Source organism: Lissotriton vulgaris, chromosome 5 (genome assembly GCF_964263255.1).
Source record: "Lissotriton vulgaris chromosome 5, aLisVul1.2, whole genome shotgun sequence".
Taxonomy (NCBI): Eukaryota; Metazoa; Chordata; class Amphibia; order Caudata; family Salamandridae; genus Lissotriton; species Lissotriton vulgaris.
The window spans coordinates 1988301172-1988324034 of NC_141693.1; the positions used below are offsets into that span (position 1 = coordinate 1988301172).

The 22863-nt window shown below is 43.3% G+C and overlaps 1 protein-coding gene across 1 annotated transcript in view; it reads left to right on the plus strand.

Annotated features, from left to right (window-relative positions):
* SURF6 (surfeit 6) overlaps positions 1–22863 on the plus strand; it is a 110176-nt gene that overhangs the window by 68591 nt on the left and 18722 nt on the right. Inside the window, exon 3 of the mRNA XM_086924736.1 lies at positions 8135–8296. Within this exon, the coding sequence (XP_086780862.1) occupies positions 8135–8296 (162 nt within the window). The remainder of the gene's footprint in view (positions 1–8134; positions 8297–22863) is intronic.

Here is a 22863-nt window from a genome sequence, read left to right on the forward strand (position 1 = left end):
TTCCAAAATGGCAATTAACCATCTTGTAGTGGTAAATTTAAAATACAGTGTTTAAATGGCAGTTGGGAATGTGTGCACAGGCATGGGGGCCATCTTTGAATTCTTTTTCCTTGACTTTAATATGGTACCACACGTGTGTGTGAGGGGTGGCCATTTTGTAATGATTTATCTGAAAGCAAAAAAAAATGTGAAGATGGCTGTAGTGCATGCATACGTATGGCTGACATGTAAGAGAAAAACAAGCATTGGCAAAGCAAGTGGATTTTTTTTGTTAAGGTGTTGCTGATCTCTCACGATTCATTAATCTACAGAAGATCCATGAATCGGCGATGAAGATCGCTCTCTAATTTAACCTTTTAATATGCATCAACAGCTGAATGGGTTCACATCAATCCAAGCAAAGTCACATATAAGTCAGGTTCTAGTTTGGTGCAATTCCGTTCAGCTGTGTTTGCTGTAGCTCAGAGCAAAGTTTTGTGTTCAATAATCAGTCGGGGACATTTGTGTATGTGTACTGTTGATTCGCAAACAGTAAGGGGTCCAGAAGTAAAAAGAAAAATTAGCTGATTTTCTAGTAGTAACATTTTGTTTCAGCGCCCTTTGTAGGAAGCCAGACACTGAAGCCTGTGTCCTTTCAGAAAGTGTCCAGAGGGGCATAAGCGGGTAGTGGGAGCATCTGCTGACCCAGGGAGAATGGAAGGTATCCCAGAGGTGCTGGTACGGTCACCAAAATAAATCAAACGTTCCCCATTTTTTTGGCATGGTGTTTGGGGACTTCGACCTATGTGCATTGAGCACTGTGGACTCCGGTGAGTGCCATCACTGGTCACACAGCGTGCTGAACAAGGCCTTTGATTCAGTGGCATGGGGGCTGCTCTAGAGCCTGGCCTGAACCTGAGCAGTTGATTTAATGGGATGGGACTGGAGATGAGGGCAACCTCGTCTCCGTACGACTGGAGGTTACGTGCATTGTGGATTGGTTTTATGGCGAGCTGGCCTCAGGCTCCACAGCCCTGCTGTGAATTGCCAGAAGCTGTGCATTACAGAGCGGTACTCGTGATTAGCTGAGCCTGTGACCAGCACTCGCTGCAGACGCATGCCCTAAGGCTGTGCTCACTGTGTGTTGGTTGCTGGCCTGACCCTGCAGCCAGGCACTGATAGTTGGCTACAGAGCCTGGCACATTGATAGTCGGTTGCAGGACATGTGCAGTGAAGGCTGACTGCACAGTGGATGAAAACCGTGACATACGAAACATGTTTCGCTGGATTAGTAGATTATCAAAATCAATTTCCTGGAAATACTTTTATGCAGAATGTATTGTACCTTTCCTCTGTTAAGGCATTAATGTAGTTTTAAAACAAAACCTCAAAATTTCTGAAAGAAATAAAGAGCATGGCCATATACAACCAAACCTTAGTACCACTGACATTTTCAAGTTCTAGATAACTGAGCAAACTATAACTCACCCAGTTGCAGTGCTCACAACGTCATGTACCACAAATTACATCCTCGATTAGAGATCTCAACTGATTGATTGGTGACATCAGCATTGCCTTCTTTTTCTGTACTGCAGGAAATTGATGATGTGACTATTCTGGTCAGTGGAATGGGTCCTGGGTCTACGGGGGCTCGGTGTAGATTCTGGACTATACTGGTCTTATTCTTAACCCATGCTCTGCCTGGTTGAAGAGGGTGTTCCTCTGTTTATCTGGATAGGTTTGCTCAGTGCAGGCCCTAGAATAAGAACAGTCCTTGTGGACAACTTATGCTGTTTAACCCTTCTGGCATTCAGTGCAGGGCCATGTCTTAAAAAAGGCATAGCAATGAATCCCCATTGAGTACGGCCATTTTTGTGTGTTAATAGGTTAGGTATACACAGGCTCTCTCACAAAGGAACAACTGGGTGAAGCAAGGGGATACAAGACACTGCGTTCAATGAGTGCACTACTTTACTGTCCCCCGGGGGTATCCAAAGATATTGAAGTAGACTCTTCATTCACTTAATCGTGACATGCTTCAACATCAGCGCCTAGACACACCCTGGTAGGATGATACCACCAGGGCAGACTCAACCATAAAGTAGGTGGGAGTTCTGAGATCATATCTAGCTGGTTAGTACAGGGGTCCAGATGAAAACAGAAAAAGAATTAAAAATATCTCGGAGTATACCAAAAAGAATTCTTTATTGATAGGGTACTGGAGGTATGATTAAAATATTTTTCATGGTTATAATTGAGATTTTACTGCTCAATTCACCCTGATAATATAGTGCCAACATGTTTCGGCCCTGGCAAAGAGTCCAATCGGATCTTGGGCCGCCTTCAGGACTTTGTGTATATCCCTGCTTCACTGCACGTTCATTCCATGTGTATAAATGAGGCCTGATGCTGTCACCTGGGTCGATACTTCATAAGTGAAAGAGACCCTATTTCTGGGTTGTTGGATGGTAATGCGTATCTGGTGCATAGTGGCATCCTCTAGTCCAGGTACTAGTAACTTGTGTCCACCTATGAATTACTGCTACACAGATGTCACCGAAGTACACACAGGACCTATCAATAAACCAGGCCCTGAGCTCAACCCCCATAGCACACTGTGTAAGCTGTGCACAGCGCGTTACATTGACATTTGTGGCCGGCCCACTGTTTATCCTTAATTTGATAAATCACAGTATATAATACACAGCATCATTAAATAACACATATGCAAAAACATAAGCTATTGTGTATCCATAGTGATGTCATTGATAACGTCAACTTTGAGGTGATTTGTAAAGTCACCAGTGGTGTCATCGATTAATTCCGTTGTGATGTCAGTCTAATATATGTGAGGTCACGATCAGTGCATTGAGACGAGTTGTGGTTTGTCCAGCTATTCGTAAGTAGGTAATGTTTCTGAGCTATAACTTTGACACTTTTGTGTGTAGGCTCTTTAATTGTACAAACTATTTGTTTATGAAGGTGTTTCTGAACCCATTTATCACAGGGATAATGTCAGACCTGTAAAATGTTTGTTCTATTTTGCTGAAAGGTCATTATTCCTGTGAAATGTTGATTTAATCTTGTTGGAGGCCTTTATCTCTGCTTGATTCTTTCCCCTCCACTTAGCCTCTAAACTGGCCAGTGCAGCCCCTTTATATCATTATACTTCGCGAATGATATCACCAGACCGCCTCAAAGGTGACGGAGGCTTGGCTGAATGATTCTGCAGCTGCAGGCATCATAACTATCCACAAAGGGTTAAATATAATAAGTAAAGATATAGGGGACAAACATGGAGGATGTTTAGCTGAATATTTAGAGACGGCCTAGGAATCTCCATTCGTCAGGTGATCATGTTTCTTATTTCTATATCTGCAATCAGTAGACTCATTTATTGAGCACCATGGAGGTTCTAGTTGAGATGACTACAGCTAGTTCTTGTTATTCATAGAAGTATTGAGAATTAGTGGTGCTGAATGATTTTTACTACTGGTTAGAATTAGAAGAGACATCCGAGGTTAGAACACTGATCAACTATTTTAGTTAGAGGAATATCCCAATTAGTGAAAAAGTGATACATCAGATGGGACATAATTACATGGGATATTTGTCCCACAGGAGATAATACAAACTGATCAACCTATCGCTTTCCATAGGAGAGGGCCCTTGGGAATCCCATTTCACACGGAGATTACAGAAGGGAGGATCATTCAAAAGGTAAAGGGGGATGGACGAGGGCAGTCTACTAGATGCTGGTCTAAAATTAAAATACAGTACATGAGAAGAGGGCATTAAACAATAGTTGGCTGATGGACCTAGCAAAATGGACATGGCAAAATAAGCCAACCGGTTCAATTCTTGGGTTAAGTCAGCTCTGCACACGAAAAAAGTAGATGTGACCAAGACATCTACAGGAGTTCCTAAAGAACTAAGCAACTATTGTCCTCTCTCTATTTTACCTTCCCTTTCAAATGTGCTAGAAAAATAAATTGATCCTTTATGAAACATTAGCTAGCTGTCGTAACGCAATGTTTCAATTCTATTTAGGGAATGGAAGTGAGGATTGATTATACTGTACTTTCTTCACCTTATTTTTACAGCATCCATATTAAACTTAGAAAACGGGACTTAATTTCTCATGAACCATTGGGTAAAAGTCCAGCAAAACATTTAAACCAATTCATGGTCAGAAACCCATTTATAGTCCCTGTTTGGCCTTGCTGCTTCCTATTTCTTCCTGTGACAGAAGCCTACTAGTGTTGTCCTTAATTCCTGTTATGATGAATCTGATCCTAAAGAGACATACAAAACAATATACCAAAATTAATTGAAATGGGCTTAGGATAAACAGCCTCGTACTTTAAAACTGTGTATCTACAAGAGAAAAGGTCACAATTACGAAGACATTTCTATCCTGGGTGGGAGAAATACTTGCGAAAGCGCCGGGTGGATTAATCCTAGTCTCTGTGTCCTTAATAGAATTGAAACTTTCTGTTACAATAGATAGGAACTGTTTCATTCTATGTCAGGACCTAAGGCAACGATTATGCTGGTTTAAAGCTTATCCACCAGCAGCGATGCAATGCATGGAACTCGTTTAAAGTACCACTTTTTAAAGGTGGAGTCTGAAGACCAGTCTGCCGTATTGAGGATGTCTTCCAGATGAACATCCAGAGCCAATACTTTTGAGGCCATAACCCCCTCTTACTCAATGGGTGCCAAATTCCTTTGTATCAATGCCAGCTTCTTGCATGGCCCATTTAACCCATCTGGCAATAGCGGTAGATGAGACCGCCTTATGCGGTTCCTTAAGGGCAATCGGGAGTTGCCTCTCTCTCTGTGGACGGATCTCTGGCGTCATTGCCTCATACGCTTTGATACATTGGACTACGCATAGTTTGAGGCAATCTGCAAAGGAAGGATAAGAAACCATACGTGAATTACATTTCATCCTTCATGAAATATGGAAAGTAACCCGTTCTGGGGTAAATACCAGTTTGGCTGATATCTCCTTCCTTGAGAGGTATTTGTGTGACTGCTAAGACAGAATAAGGTTCAATACCTTGTTGACGTCCCACATGGTGCAATACCTGTGTTCTGGGGGAAGTGATAGTCGGATGCACCGAAGAGGTGTGCAGACCTGTGGAAGCTCCCCTACCAGGTGGTGACTAATGTGGGAGTGACCGACTGAAATCGCCAGTCTGAAGGTATTGGCGGACCTGTAAGCTATACCATCTGAGGCAAAGAGGCGGGTACATTCAGTACATGGTCAACATCTTCCCTCTCAGGATCCAAGTGTCTCTGGTGAATCAGCCCATCCATGGAGACCAAACCAATCCATAGCATTTAATTGTGCTGTCCGCCCAAGCTTTGAAGAGCAGGGACACAGCGTGTTGCCAAAGTCTTGGGACTTTCCATCATTCCCTGTAATCCTTCATGACAAACGATGTAGAGATCAGTGCCGGAGCAGGTGGTGATGGTTCCCCTCTGGATCTCTGATCCGGGGGTGATCCAAAAATTGGGGTAGACTGATTGGAGATTTGCAAGAAAGTTCCAGAGTAACTGGATACCGTACCTGAGAGCTCCACATTGGGGTCACTGCCACCAGATCTGCCTGTTCCCGTACCTTAGTGGAGAGTCACATGATCATCGTGAATGGGGGGGAACACATTTCTTTCATATACATTTCAGAATCTGTCCACATCAAGCCCAGTTTTACTGGAGAAAGGCATTTCCCTTTTCCAACTACCAGTTCTGGAGGAAAGCATCAGTCGCTGCTTTGGGGTGTGGCCTTATATCACCACCTTATGACGAAGTAGAAGAACATCCTCTATCTACGCCTGCCAAGGACACTACTATATACAGAATAATTGGAGGAAATATTGTTATCCCTTCACAGGTTAGCAGATGGATAGGGAACCTAATATTAGCAGCCAGCAGTAATACATCTAAGTCAGGTCAGTCTATATATTCACCTGTATTCTTTTCTTTTTAAACAAATAGATACTCCCTCTTTTCAGAATAACCACTGCATCCTCATTTTAAAGATTAGAAGAGTTCCATATCGCTCATTTCTCGTCTGCATCCATAGACTCAAGTATCCATATATGTTTTCTTGAGTCCATACTCTGTCAATAACTGTGATCCTCCAACCTGAGTACTGCACTACAACTCTTTTCTTTTTATCACCTCACTTTTTCATACATAGCCACCTCTGTTATTTTCATTAACGCCATTGCCTTGACACGGTCAACATAGTGTTTCACTTTGAAATATAGCCTTATTCAGTATCACTTTACATATTCTAAATTACATTTACCCTTTCTTTTCTTTTTTTCTAAGGCACTTCTAAAGTACTTTATTTATAAATATCATGTTTTTTGTCATGCAAGCCGATGTTTAGGTTCTCAGTGTTATCGCTGTTAAATTGATTTGTATCAATTGTCAGACCATAGGATAGAATAATACAGATATTGTTCTTAGTTACCTTTAGGAATCTGTGGCTCGATTCCCCAGAAGAAGGCGCTGGTATAGCGCCGAAACGCACTTCGGAATGTCTTAATCTCGCCACACCCGTGACAATATATTATGCACTGTCTAAATAACGTACTTTTTTATGATGATTTTTTTTACATTCACTTAATGCATATTGTATATTATGATTGAATATTTCATGTACTGCATTTTGAGATACAAGGATTTTTAATCTTGTTTGTTTTTAAATTAAATTCCTTTCCTTTTTATATACTTATAATAAATCAAGAACCTTTGCATTTAGATTTGTTTGTTTGACAATTTACTTGCCAGGCCTCTGCATGACACATCTATATATTGTCTAGATTGTCTAGGGAGATACCTACACACTGTTTTACCCTGCCCTAGAAATCTCTATAGAACCAGGGGATCCTTGTTATCACATGCAGTGTTTGTGCTAACCTGAAACTTGCTCTCAGCTGACCTCCAACCCAGAAGTGTGGGACTGTAAGTTGTGTACTTACCTGCAAAACCGCATTATTGTTTTCCTCCCATTGGTTAACATTGCAAAGACTGAAAATTACAAGTGTCCACTTTTGATACAGAAAAGTATTTTTATTTAAAAACTTACGTTTTGTGGTCTTAGTCAATAAATGTATCGAAAGTACTATTTTTATTAATTCGTCTTGTATTTATTCATTGAGTGTGTATCATTTATTGATAATGTGTACAACAGATGCATTAACACAGCCCTGATAAGCCTAACTGCTATTCCACAATACCACAAAATGGAGCATTAGTGTTATCTACTTAGTCTCCGTGCAACCTCTGAAGACCCATTGGGCTCACTATACCCTTTTAGGGAATAGTATATGGCGAGCCAGCCTTTCACACTGAGAACTTCCTTGCGCAGGGAAGTTGACCTTTGGGACATATTTGTACAGGGACATAAGCTCCTCATTCCTAATGATGATAGGTCCCTAGAATCAAATGCTATCCTTTCTTGACACATTTTTCCCATGTCTCCCTCCTTATTATAATCGTGAATTAGCACCCTCCCTGCCCCCCCCCCCACCCACTCCAATTGGGCTGGTGCCAATCTATTCTAACTAGGATTCCATAGGTAATTCATAATGTTTGGTGGGCCTTATACCCAGTAACGTTGTATTGAGATCTATACAGCCCTCTCCCAACACCAGGTTTGGTTGTTTGGTTGAGAATGGTTTACGCTGAACAGTAAATCATATCCACCAACTTGTTTGTAGTATCCTTTTTCCCAATTTCTTACAATCAAATTAAATGTGTTCTCCCCATGAATAATATGTACATGCTTTTTTAAAATGTGATAGTAATTTATTGCACTGCGCATTGAAGTCTGGTAATGCAATAGAGTAAAATACTTCTAATTAAAATTGGTGATCTTGATAAGACATCACTTGAAATTAGATGAAGTCTAGTTCACAAAATTTTAGATCAGAATTTGATTGGCTGGATTCTTTTATTTCAGTGATTTCAACAACAAAAAAGTTGGACACAAATCGCAGTAAGGTATCTTGTTGTTAATTTTCCCACGAAGATTTTATGAAAAATTGACTTCGTTGTTTCTCTGTACTTCAGTAGCGGGAGCTTAAGGTACTGCTCGTGGGGTTTGATCTCCTTTCATTGTTCAATGTTGCAGGTTTTAAAACCAGAGGGCCTGATGAACCGCTAAAAGGCAAGAAAAAAAAGAAGCTTCGAAAGAGAGCTGGGAGCAACCGGTTGGGAAGCATTCAGCCAGCCTTTAAAGTTGCCAGGCAGAGTACAGCAGAAGGGCAGAGCACGATGCTACCAGATATCACAGGTGAGTGAACCCTTGCAGGGCTGTATCCTCTGTGCATGGCATTGGGCTTTAAACCACATAAGGCACTGTATAGAGAAGAGAAAGCACCTTTCGAAAATAGCCACCGGTCACATTGCACTTGTAGTATGTTTTTATGTTCAAATTTCTTTATTAACATTTATCATGATGTACTATTGAGCACAATACAATTGCGGCTTGTGCAGGGGGCAAAGCCCAAAACGGCGAATTACCAACATCATATTTCAAAACAACATAAAAAGATTAACAAGGACTATAATAATACTCCAACAGTGTAGTATGGTTTTTACAATTTTTCCCTGTAGCTCCTTTCCATGCCCCCACCACAGTGTCATTACATCTGTATATTCCCAACACATGGCAAGGAATGCCAGAGCACCCTTTGACATTAGTCATAGGACAGATCCAGTATGGCAATGGTAAATATCACTGTGCTGTTTTGCCTCCTGTCACATTAACAAATCTTGAGACAGCTCCTCCTAGACAACTGCTGCTGAGGCACAGCTGTCGACCGAGGGCGATTTGCCTCCAGTTAGTGTTGAATAACCCAGCAAGAAGGACCTGAGCTAAGCTAGCCGTTTCTGGAACCAAATTGTTGACCTTTTTATGCATTACTTCACAAGGTACTTCTACAAAACGTGCTGTGCCTAGTATCAAGGGTTACATACAGGGAAGCAAATGTGATCTGCCCAGAATCAGAGAGTGCGTTGTCAATTCCCAACACCCATATTTGAACCCAGATTTCTAGATACCAAGAATATCACCTTTGCCACTAAAGCATATTTTCTCCCTGTAGTTGCCTAGTTTGGTTTCACATGTGCCTGCTGATTGTGTTGAGTTTTGTCTTGGCACACAGTGCTCTCTTTCATCTGTCTAGGGTAATTTTGGTATCTGCAGATCTTCTAGAATACTAGTTGTTGCCATGTAATAATGACCATCAAATGATGATAGAGAATAAAACTAAGTGCCACATTTCCTGATTTAATCAACCCCTTACCCATAAAATAAAGAATTGTGATATTTAAGTACAAATCTAAATTGTCAGATTGAACAATAAAGAACATGTGTGCCTCAAACACCTGCAGTTAGATATGTGTTTCTAAATGTTAAGAGAGTGCTTCTCTGCGTTTTGGTTGCTGATAAGGGTCCCATGTCCTGAGATACAATTCATGATCATTCACAAAGAAGCAGACTATGTCAGTGATTCTTATCTCTCGGGAAATCCAAAGTGAAGACCTTTGTTGTTCTAAAAAAACCAAGAAACAGCTGCGGCCCAATCCCATTGGATAAAGGGAAAGAATGCTCTGAATTATACAGAAGTTGCCTTCAAGGCTGCAGCGGCAGAGATGACCTGTATGGTTTAGAATATCTTCCCAACAGAACATACTCATTTTTGCTTTCATTTTTCAAAGTTGTATTAACTTCTGAAATTCTGTCTTTGGCCTTTCAACCGGTTAACTCCTTCCTGCACCACAGACAAACTCATCATTTCTTCAGCTATAATTAAGACCTCAAAGCCAGGAGTCCCCAAAGACTGATATAAATGCCTCTTCCAGTGATTTCCTTGGTATTTGGGACTGTGTCACCAACTAGTTAAAATATTAAAAGAATGGACCTGCTACTGGATAATCCCTTCTCCCCCTTCCCCAGGATGTTGTGGCACAGATTAGCAACTTTAGCAGCACTAAAATACGAATTTAATAGCACAGAAATTGAAATTCTGCTACAATTTATTTTGCTGCAGTTCTTTTGTTTATCATATGATTCACCCCAAACACAGGGAAATTATTTTTGTACGGTCTACCTGAATATGAATACCTTGCCAAGACATGATTCAAAGTCTTTGTACCGCCAGGTCTTTATCTTGGGTATTTTTCTCAAACTCTTCTGTGCAGCTGAAATCTAGTCCAACATCCTACAGCTGACTGTATTTCAAAAACACAAATGCACAGTTGGATTGCTCAGTGAGTGAGCGAGGTCTGTTGCTTCTTTCAAAATTTACAGAGCTAGCCACACAGTCCTTCTACACAGCTGCCACCTGTGACATGCGATCAGCTGTCCCACGCCAAAGCAGGTCAGTGACAATCACCCCTTGAAATGGATGCCTGAACTTCATATAGGTCTAAATGCTCAGAGTAGAGGTAACGTTATGAACAGAAACCTCACTTAAACCCGTAATGGACCAAATACCTACTCTTGGCCTGGGATAGAATGCTAAATTGTGCAGGATCGAACATGCAATATAGCCTTAAGAATTCAATCCCTGGTTCGCCATCACATGTGTACTTGTCGACCTTTTCAAGTCCATTCTCATGAAATGGTTGCAGAAACGCCAGAGTGAGTACTGAGTTAAGTGAAGTACATATTGAGTGCCTCCAGATAATCGTACACAGTCATTGTTGCTGGTATCTGACTCTGGAAAATTTCTATCAAACTTTAAATGTGTTTTCATTTCTTTTCCACAATGTCCAACTGAACTTTACTGCACTTCTTTCTGTTTTGAATCTTTTGCACAGTTTCATGGGAATCAGTGGAAGAACTTGCTGAGTTCCTTCTCAGATGCAAAAACTGCTTGCAGTTGGAGTGGACAGCAGCAAACTAAGAGTTTCACCTGGTGCTACAAGGTTCAGGTGCAATTTGTGGTTTCACTCCAAGTGCCTCAGCAAGGTGTTGTAGTTGGGGTTGGCTTCTAGCGGAGGAACGTCGCCACATTGGCTCAGAACCATCAGATGAAAAATAGAACAATGTTCTATCATCATTTTATTTTTCATTTGTCGGCTCTGAGCCAGCGTTGCTGGTTGGTTCGGGGCCGGGGCATGGAAGGGGAAGGAGTGCTACATGCACTTATAAGGGCGCATGTGTGTTAGACCGCCTTCTCAGGCCATCCAAACACACATGCGCACTTAGGTTTCCCCAACCTGGCTGTACTGCAAAGCCGGCTGGCGAAACAGCACAGACTCCCTGTCCTGAGCAAAGCTTTCTTTCAGCACGCTCAGGACAATCGTAGCTTTGGTATATCTCATCAGTGAGGGGGAGGGGGGTCTCTGCCTGTGCAGACACTTTGGGGTATCTATGCTTAGTTCCTACAGTAACTCAGCTGTCACGTAATTTTCTTATACATAACATAACAATACATACATACTTTATTGGCAATACAAGCCAGACAAGTATTGCATTAGTTTCTTTGTAGGCTTTCCACGCTGTTTATTCCGTGTCTCTTTCTTATATTGACACGGAGAGGCTGCAGCTCACTCCTCTCAGGTGTGCTTTGTATTTGAACAGGAATGCATAGTTTTGCCTCTTATTGTTTCCCTCAGGGAGTCTTAACTTTGCTTGTTTAATATTTAGTCCCTCGTACCCTACCTGAGAAAATGCACCTCTATTCCACTTTTAATCAAAAGGAATACAGGAGTCGGAGGTACAACTTTTGGTTTATTCAAGCTTGAGCAGATGCAAGACCAACAAGGAAAAAGCTATTCCGTGTATCTAATGAACAACTACACAGAATTCTCCTTTCATGTAGTTATACTATATTTCAAACAAGTTTGCCTACACCCCTTCACTTCCTTCCCCCTTTTCCATTGAAACATTCCTTCCAGTTATACTTGCAAAAAGAATGGCTAACCCCACCAGATTTTCAAGATAAATGATCACAAGCCTTTGCTTAATTGCAAATTGAATGGAAAAAGGCCAGTTTGACTTTCCATCTCAGAGAAGCACAAATGATTAACAAAGTGTAAATATTTTAACAGCCATTCGGTACTCTTCCAAGGACAAGGATAGAAAAAAAAATGTACAATGTCAGAACGTGCATGGAAAATTCCTCAAACAACGTTGTACAAAGTCAGGTGAATTTAAAAAAAATGCTGCACTCATGTTCATATTATATAACCTTTTCCTCATACCCCTTGCCCCATTCGTAGATGTGTTCTCTTTCCCCTGTGACCCACCAAAGCCCTACCTACCCTGTCACACCACCCTCCCAGGGTCAACCACAGCAAGAGGAGCCTAAGTCTGCCTGGTAGCTTTTATGTTGTGTCTTCACAATTAACCAGTTCTGTGGGTCTGCAAGTGAGAGTTGCGGTCTCACTCCCTCCCGCCATCTGATTTCTCCTCCTCCATGTGCTACCCCCATTCTCTTCAGGCTTGTATTCTCAGAATGCCCCTCTGCTGCCATTTCTGAGAAGAGCATTCCAGCGGCGTGTGTTAATATGTGTGTTTGAAAATTTCAGCACGCCTTGCAAATTTGTCTGCACACCTGTGTGTGCTTGTGGTAGGATGTGTCTTGGTAAACCCCCCTAGCTATGGTGTGTGTGAGCAAGAGTGTGTATGTGTACCTTCTTGCATATGTGTCATCATTACCTGTGTCTGCCTTTCTACAAATGTTAGTGTGAGCAGGTGTCCATTGGTACGTTTTTGTGTGCCTTCCTGCATATAGTTAATAGCACATATACATTGATTAGTTTTAGGTGACCATGTTGAATACCTTTGAAATGTTTTTGGATGAGTTTACTTGTGTATGTTAGTTTGTGTATGCCTATTTGCATATGTGTGCCTCATGCGTTTGTGTTGGTATACACTCATGCATATAATTTAGTATGGGTACCCCCCCTCCAGGAGTATATGGCCTGGGTTCCTCCTACTTCGTATATCTTTCTGGTCTTACATTTGTATAGGGGTGACTTTCTTTCTGCATTAGTGCGTTTTGACATTTAGATTCCTTTATACAGCATCGGCCTTGGTATTTTTCAGTGTGGCAAGTCACTTTCAGCAAATAGATGTGCAAAATTCTTTGTAAGTTGTCATCTTGTACAACAAATTAAAAAAACACAATGGAACGAAATTGGATTTCAAATGCAGAAGCTTACTGAGGAGTGCAGGAAGAGAGCCAAGGCAATAATCCAAGAAGGCAAGAACATTACCAACACTTGCCTAAAATCAGCACTATATGCTGCTGCCAAATGTGCACAGGCACAATATTAAGACGACGTCCTTGGCTCAGAATATCTGGCTCCAAACACAAAGTAGAAGCCTCCAGTATCAACAAAACCCTTAACAGGAGAGGCACTCTTTGGGTAGGCGGTGGATGAGTCCCTACCACAGATTAAAAAAGGACAACAAGATGGCTAAAGTGATGGGAGACTTACAATACGGAGGTGCATTCAGGAGAGGTGAATGCACACTCAGAAGACCTACAGGGGGGGAGCGCTTGAGGACCTTTTGGCTTCTTCTAAAAAGGCACTCCCTTTAGAGGTTGAGGTGGCGGCGGGGACCTATACAAGGTGGATTGAAAAGGCTTGTGCCACCCTCGCTCCACCCAAACTCTGCCTCCCAGCCAGGTCCCAGCCCTCTGCGCCCTGGTTTTCGGAGGCACTTAGAAAGCAGAAACTAGGGTGTAAAAGACCGGAAAGGGTCTGGCGCAAAGACTACAAGGAATCAGATAAAAGGTTACTCAAACAAAGCCTGTTACTCTATAAAAAAAATCGGTGTTGACGGCGAAACAAGAATACTTCACCGAACGCATCAACCTGGCCAAGAATTCAGCGAAGGAATTGTTCAGAACGGTCTCCTGTTTGGCTGCCTCGACACCGGCAGCCACACCCACTAGCCTCGAGCTATGTGAGGAATTAGCCAATGTTTTTTCAGATAAAGTAGAGACCATTTTCAAGGCCTTCACTGGTTTAGACACGGTGAACTGTCGGGCTAAAACTCCAGTAAATACAGCGGAGGTTAGCTCAGGGGCAAAACCTGAGTGTTTCTCGCCGGTAAATGTTGAAGGAATTATGGGTTTGCTTTAAGTGGCAAGGTCAGGCTCCCCAGCAGATCCATGCCCGGTGGCTGTGATCAAGCTGGCCCCAGTTCCTATAGTTACATCACTGGTAGCCCTGTTTAATAATCTGTTAAGGACAGGAGATTTTCCTTCATGCTGGAAGCGAGCCCATATTTTGCCCTTATTAAAAAAAAAAAAAATCTGGACATCAGGGATCCGAATAACTATCGCCCTATAGCGAGACTCCCCTTACCAGCTAAATTAATAGAAAAAGTGATGAATCTCCAATTTAAATATATATACTTCTTTATTCGGCTTTTTCTCAGAAAACCATAAAAGAAACATTAAAAGTACAAATTACATTTTTACACAAGAATACAATTAAGTTCTGAGAAGTTCATACAAAAACAGTATTAAAAAAGAAAGTCTTTTGGAACCATTTCATTTCATCAGAGGTAAAATTACAAGGTGCTTATTATAGATTTTGCCTATGCTTCATAGGACATTTTAGGAAATTGAGAACAAAGTAGCAAACAGTTTCGGATTCAAGCATTTGAAGCCCAAGAAATGCCGACCTACATTGTCTAAGGCCCCAGCTCCTTAATATAGGAAGTAGCCAGATTTTCCTATGTGAGTGATGGAATTTGCAAAACATGATCACATGTAAGTTAGACTGGTTTAATTTTCCGTCACAAGGGCATGGGGGAAAACTTGAATCCCGTCCATTCTTCAGAGGGAACGCGACCAATCTGAAAAATGTGTCCAGCCTAAATCTTGTCATCAGCATTCTCTCATAAGTTGTTACCTGCAGTGTTAGATAGGGGTGAATGCCATACGTTATTTGGACCGTATTCGCATGAATTACAGAGGATTTTGACGATTCGGATGCCAATCTCAGAGTCTCTAGATGACGAAGTGCTTGTTGTTTTAGTGCTCTCTTCGGAAGGTCAATTATGGACTCTGGTTGGAGGTAGTATTTCTCAAGGCCAAGGTCTTAAAATTATTTCTAATATAGGAGAGCCATCTTACTTTTGAAGACTTGTCAAGAGCCATTGTTACAAACCCACAATTAATTGTATCAACTACAATGGACTGGGTCAGCGCATTTTTGACGGATGTCCAAATGCGCCGCCACAGCATCAATGGTTGAATCTTGAGCAAGTCCTCTAGGTAAGGGATTCCTAATTCCAAATGAGAGGCATAGGTTGAAGTGCCTTTTGGGGTGGCTAAGAGAAATCTTAGGAAGGCATTTTCTGCTACCTGAATGGAGCTGGTATCCGTGTGTCCCCAGACTCCTGCTCCATACAACGCGATGGCCTGACATTTGGCACTGTAAATTTTCAATAACTCCACTGGAGCCCTTCTCCCCAATCTCTGAGAGAAACTCATTAGGGCCGCTATTGATCTTTTAAATAGATGGCACCTTGTCTCTACTGCTGGCTTCCATGTCAATCGTTCGTCTATCATGATACCAAGGTACGGATACTGGGCAGTGACCTCGAGTTTTTGATTATCGAGGTAGATCTTTTACTCCTTTTTTTCCTAGTGCCTGATATCATGACAAACGTTTTCTTGACATTTACCTATAGGTCCAGATCACCCATGAAAGTCGTATATCTATACAGGGAATTCTGAAGCTTGCGCGGAGTGCGCGCGAGAATGACAGCGTCATCCGCGTAAAGAAGGGCGGGAATCAGGCGCTGTTTTATACATGGGAGGTCCTGGGCCCCCCTCAACATCCCTTTCTCCAAGCCGTTGGTGTAAAGTGAGAAAAGGAAGGGGGCCAGGACGCATCCTTGCCTGACTCCACGCTCTACTCCAAACGGTGCTGTCATCTCGCCATCCAAGCCAAAGCTCCTGAATAGAGCTCCCTCAAAAAATCTAAGGGGGGGGTTCCACTCCCATGTGGCTTAGGACCGTCCACAGTTTTGAGTGCGAAACGCAGTCAAAAGCTGCGGACAGGTCTACATAGACCATATATATCATGTTCTCCTTAGCCTGCGTGTATTTACCCAATATCAGACTAAGATTGAGGGCCTGTTCTACCGTTCCGAACCCCTCTCGAAAACCGAATTGGAGATCGGAAATAATGCCTCGCTCTAGGATTACTCTCCCCACAGCTTTACCGAGCGAGTCCAGCAATGAGATGGGGCGATAGCATTTCATGTCTTGGCGGTCCCCTTTTTTAAAAATGGGGACCATTATAGACTTGGTCCAAGAATTCAGCACAGCCTCGTTTGAGGCGGCTGTGCATACTCTTGTAATAATGGGTGCCCAAAGGTCCAGATTATATTTGAAGAAGTCCACTGGGACCCCGTCAGGCCCTGGGGCTTTCCCCGTTTTGCTTGTTTCCAAAGCCACTAGCAGGTCGGGAATATCAAAAAGGAGCAGGATTGGGTATTGTACTTTTGAAAGCATGTTATCGGGCCATCTATATTTGAATTGTTTTTAAACATCTTAGAGAAATGAGCCACCCATGTGTCTTCATCTATGGCTACTTCAATCTTGGGGATATTATTGTCAGTAAGATAAGGAGCTCTAACCGTTCGCCAGAAGGCCTCGCTATTTTTTGAAACAGCACTCTTATGTAAATCTTCCCAGAGTTTCTGTTTCAATTCTTTGGTTCTTTGCTTACGTTCCCCTATGTATTGGCGTCTGAGAAATTGGATCTGTCCCATGTCCCTGGGTTTATTGTGTAGGGCAAGATTTAGTTTAGTAAGGGCTGTAGTACAATTCTGATTGAACCACCCTTTCTTGCCGGAATGTTTGGACGTTGATTTGGACGAAAGTAGTTCCTTAATTTTCTCTAAAATTTGTTTAAAATTATTTAGGACTTCTTCGTGACTTGCCGAGAGGTCCAGGCATTTTATTATGTTTGGATAGGCCAGCTCGACCAATTTTTTGTGATTTCGTTAGGGTTAATTTTTCCCCATTTAATTGTGTAGCCATTCTGTCTACCTACCTCTATGTTATTCTGGGCAAGAGTGTTTGCTATTAGTGTATTTTGGGGTTTGTAATCGGGTAAGTAAAGGTGCATTCTCAACGCAGTGGTCACTCAATGAGTTGTCAATAACCTGGAAATCTTTGGCTATGTCTAACAAACCAGGAGACAGAAAAATAAAATCAACTGTCGTTTGGTGACCTCTGCCCACATAGGTCGGATTAAGGGAATTTAGATCTGCACTTGGACGAGTAGCGATTTGCAGATCCAGGTCGGAGAGCACATTATTTAAGGCATTCCCCGCTTTGTTATGCGTAAAATGTACTAATGGGGCCTCAAATTCATCCACAATCCCACAACAGTGTAAATTCACCAGTGGGCATGGATGAAGATTGAAGTCCCCTCCCCATAGTAAATGAATTGCCCCGTGTCTACCTTTCCATTGATCGAGTTGACTTAATCTCTCCTGTACATTTCTAAGAAGGATCATGAATTGATCTTCCTCTAGATTATTATAAAGGTTAGTCAAAAGAATGGTCTCCTTATTCGTAAAGGAAAGTGAAAGAATTTGGTAATTAGGATCAGAATGGACAGTGGACACTTTTAAATGGTTCAAGGTGTTCGTTATATACGTTATTAGCCCCACCTTTGGGCCTGCCTGTTATGCTGCTCACAGCTGGGATAAAAAATGTTTTGTATCCTAATAAATGGATCTCTGTTGTGGACCATGACTCCTGGAGACAAATTATTTTGTAGCATTCTAAAAAGTTTTGAGCCGTCCCATCTTCAATCTTGGAGCGCAGGCCCTCTACGTTCCAAAAGAGGATGGGTATGGGGTGTGTGTCATCTTTTGAAGCTACTACTTCTATGGGTGCCAGGGGAGTGCTTATTTTTGGAGTGCGGGGGGGGGTAAATTAAAGTTAATAGGTTCAGTTTCAGTTGAAGGTCAATCAACCATTTCAAGTCCACTGAATCAATTAGTCAACGGAATATTATACCACGATTCCCAGCGGGGCGGCTCTCTATGTGTCGCCCTCTGTATATGAGGCCTCCAATCTTCCCAACCTCCGCCCTGGTAACGTGTTCCCACTGGATGCCAAAAATGATCTTGCTCATAATGTCTGGGGCCCCCATAATATCTGGTATTTGAAAAATCGACCTGTCTGGGAGCTGGTGCAGCCCATGGAGGGTCATAATCCTGGGAAAAGCCATTTAATTGTCTAAAAGGAAAGAAGGAAAGTGTTTTAACATTGATACCTCCGTTTGCATTCGTGTCTTCCCAGGAGCAGATATAATCTGCTATACGGGGGTCTTTGAGGGTGATCACGATGCAATCCCCTGGGATTGTTTTTCTGGTTTTACCCACCCATGGTGTTCTACGTACTGACCGGATCCTTCCATGCCAAGTTGAAGGCATGGGACGATTGGTCTGTAGCCAATGTTGTGCCTTGTTTTTCAGAGACCACCCAGGTTCCGCATTGTGGTCCTCTAGCTCTGGGACGCCAGTCATGACCACTACGTAGGGGGAAGCCTCGGGTGGCAAATCAACTGGAAATCTGGCCTCCCTGGAAGTCCTAGAAGTATTTCTATTGGCTTTTGGAGCCGTGGGATTAGGGGCCAGGGATTGAGGCACCGGTGTTTTAGATGTTACTTTGTTAATATTCTTGTTAGCTGCCTCTAAGTTTGGCGCAGGTGTGGTTGGTGGCTGTGGGTTTCCCTGTGGCCGGGTAGTAGGTGCCTTGATAATTGGATTTGGTGTACTCTTGGTAGTCGGCAGGGTAGGAGTTACAGCCAGGGGTACGTTCTTTTGAGCAATTGTTAATTTCGAAGGTGCATTTGAAGGCTTTGTGAGGAGTTGTTTTTTGTTATTGTTACCCCCTGTTTTTTGGGCCCCTGCTATTTGGTTATGTTGTTGGGGTTTAACAAGCTTTGATATCTGTATCTCCAACTGTGCTAACCTTTGTTCTACTGGTAGTAGGGATAATTTAAAAAGATCGGCAATTTTATTTAACAACTGTGAATTCTCATCACCGTCGCGTGAGCCCTTGTTGTCCAGTAAAGGGGTCGGGGAATCCAGATTAACGGGGGTGGGTGTTTCATGCTCGATATGATGGATTAGCGCAGAAGCTACTAAGTGTTCTGCTCTAGGGGGTAAGTCCTGTGGGGCGCTAGGAATATAGTCCGTCATATTAGAGGTAGGGTTTTTTTGATCGTTCTTTCTCTTACTTATCGCGCCCTCCCTCCTTCACCTTGCTTGAATTCTTTCCAGAGAAGTCGTTTGTGAGGGGGTTTGAGGTACTAATTCTGGAGTTCTTTCTAGATCAGTGCTTAACTGCGAGTCTGCAAGCTGGGACACAGATAAATCCACTATACTAGGCAAACTACGTCTCTCACGACTCGCCCTCACCCCTTCATTGATGTTCCCTACAACTGGTGTTCTAGCATCAGCCAAGTTACCCAAGGAAGATCTTTTGGCAAATGCTAGATCTAGGGATACCCTTTCTTCTATCAATGATATGCTTTGGTCTATGAATGTATTCGCCTTAGTTATGAATTCGTCCATGGGACCAAGCAATTTGCCCACGCTACCCGGGGCCTTAGTTTTATTTCCTCTAGTCACCACCATTTTACCTAGAGAGTAAAAAAGGGAAACAGAAGTGATACTAACATAAAAGGGGGTGGCCCAGTCCAGTCTCGCCAGTCCTCGAACGGCCTCAAACGGCCCGCCCTTTGCCCGGGCTTAGCCCCGGGCGCTCCCGCGCAGCGGTACCAGATGGTTATATTTATATGGTCAGTATGAGAGGGGCGGAGCATGCAGGTAGAAACTCATGCTGGCCCAGGTGCTGGCAATTGGGTCTGGCGGGCGCTCCTGGGGCTTGGAGTCCTGCGCCCGCAACCCGCTCGCAGCCCTGCACAATGCAAACACCCACAGTTACAGCCTCAGGCGAAGGGTGACAAACTCCACAAACAGGCTTCGCTTTGCTAGTTTCAACGGTGATCAAAGCCCCCACACGAAGCGGGACCCGCGAAGCGGGTTCCGCGAGCAGCAGCGGCAAACACAGGGAAAGATTCAGCAGCACTGGATCATAGCGTGGTCACGAAAATAAGCGTCCCAACAAACATCCAGGGGCAAAGGTATTTAAAATACGATGGTGGGGCGGAGCATGCAGGGAGAGCGGCCCAGGTGCTGGCAATTGGGTCTGGCGGGCGCTCCTGGGACTTGGAGTCCTGCGCCCGCAACTCGCTCGCAGCCCTGCACAATGCAAACACCCACAGTTACAGCCTCAGGCGAAGGGTGACAAACTCCACAAACAGGCTTCGCTTCGCTAGTGTCAATGGTGATCAAAGCCCCCACACGAAGCGGGACCTGCGAAGCGGGTTCCGCGAGCAGCAGAGGCAAACACAGGGAAAGATTCAGCAGCACTGGATCATAGTGTGGTCACGAAAATAAGAATCTCCAATTGAGCTCGTTCCTTATGGCTACTCAGGCACTGGACCGGTCACAACACTGTTTTAGAGCTAGCCATAGCACAGAATCTGCGCTAATTAAAACAACGGAAGAGATCAGAGCTGTGACCGATGCTGGGGGCAGGGCCGCGTTGGTACTGTTGGACCTTTCCGCGGCCTTCGATACGGTCCACCACATGATACTGTTGGACCATTTGAAGGCCTATGGAGTACAAGGAAATGCATTTAACATCTTAAAAGTGTTCCTTTCCAACAGAGTTCAGAGTGTGGTGCTGGGCGAATTCAAATCCAAACCTTTCATTCTACCCTGTGGGGTTCCTCAGGGTTCGTCCCTAAGACCCACTCTGTTCAATTTATACGTCCGCTCTCTGGCCCCAGTAATTCGGGCATTTGACTTTGAACTTACCTCGTACGCTGACGACACCCAGACTGTGGTGTCGTTGTTGCCAGGGAAGGAGGAAGGAGTGGCTAGGCAATTTCAGGACTGCATGCTGGCGGTGGGTAATTGGATGGCTGCAAACTGCCTTAAATTGAATTCGGCCAAATAGGAAGTTATAGTGTTTGGCTTAAATGTCAACTTCTGGAGTCCAAACTGGTGGCCTGAGCAGATGGGGAATGCCCCCACCCCTGTGCCTAAAGTTAAGAACTTAGGGGTGCTGATTGATGACCAGCTTATCTTCCGACCGCAGGTTCATGCGCGGTCTTCCTCCATTTCTTTTTTGCTTAAATCCATTCGAAAGATTCTGCCATTTATTCCAGGAAGTGGGGAAAAAAACAGTAGTTACCACGCTGGTATTATCTCGTCTGGATTACTGTAACAGTCTGTTTCTTAATGCCCAACAGGGCATACTAAACAAATTGCAGGTCCTACAAAATGCTGCGGCTCGGCTTATTATGGGCCTCCCAAAGTATGCCCCCATTTCCCAGGAGCTAGTCAAACTTCACTGGCTCCCGGTGCGAAAGCGGCTCTTGTTTAAAGCACTTTACTTTGTGTTTAAGGCCTTGCGAGGCCTTGGGCCAATATTTCTCCGACAGTATTTTTTCTGGTATCTCCCGAAAAGGCATCTTAGATCTGCTAACGCCAGGCTGATTGCAATTCCTCGCATTAGGAAAGCGCAGTGGGGAGGCAGAAGCTTTGTGCTGGGACCAGCCAAGGCCTGGAATGCCCTACCCCCGGCTCTTAGAAAGATGACTGACCTCATGGCCTTTAGGAGAGCTCTTAAGACCTGGCTGTTCACTAATTAAGCTTTAATCAACTGTGCCCACGGAGAGCGCCAGGACACCCAGGGGTAACAGAGCGCTGTACAAATGTCAAAAATAAATAAATAAAATGCAGCAAGGGGACGATTTACATCGGGTAAACAACAAACAAGTACGAAATGGCTCACAACAAACTGCACAACAGACCACATAGCAGTGGCCACACCCAGCAAGACAGTACTTCGGATCAAGAGGAAGAGGTCGGGGAAGAGGTCAAACCTCCAGAGGTGGAGGAAATACCAGTAAGTGACTCAACAAATGAAAGATGCCCCCACAAAACTCCTGTTTGAGGCAGAATAGGGAACTTCCCACAACAGTGGGCAGAAATCACTAAGGACACTTGGATTTTAAATGTGATTCGTCACAGGTACTGCATCGAATTAATAAAAAAATCCCCACCAATCCCACCAAAACAAGAGATATCAAAAGGTGGAAATCCTAGAACTCCGAAACGAAGTCACAGAACTTTTACAAAAGCAATAGAAAAGGTACCAGTAAAAGAAAAGAACAAAGGAAATGATTCAACATACTTCAAGTTTCCAAAACAAGATCATACCCTAAGACCAACACTGGACCTCAGATTCAGCCGCACACAAAATTTCTAAATGACAACACTCCAAGGAGTATTTCCTCTCCTACAAAAGGGGAACTATAGGGCAACCTTGGATCTAAAGGACACTTATCTACTTATACCGCTGAACCAAGCACACACAAAGTACGTACGATTCGTACTGGGGGAAGTGCATTACCAAATCAAAGTTTTACCCTACGCCATAAAATCAGCACCAGGGTTTCACCAAATGTCTCTCAGCGGTCGCAGCATTCCTAAGCAGAAAGGGAATACAGGTTTAACAGTACTTGGACAACTGGCTGGTAAAGACAAAAACAAAACCATGTCAAAGGGACATTCAAACAGTCATTATAATCCTGGAAGGTCTAGGTTTTTCCATAACCACAAATGATCGTCTCCGCAGCCATAACAAGAAAAGATTTTCCTAGGGGAAACACTGGATTCCAAAACAGCATGACCATACCCAGATCAAAAAAGAGTGAAAGCTATATTAGATCAAGCTCAAAGATACCGGAAGGGGCAGTCTCGGAATGGGAGGA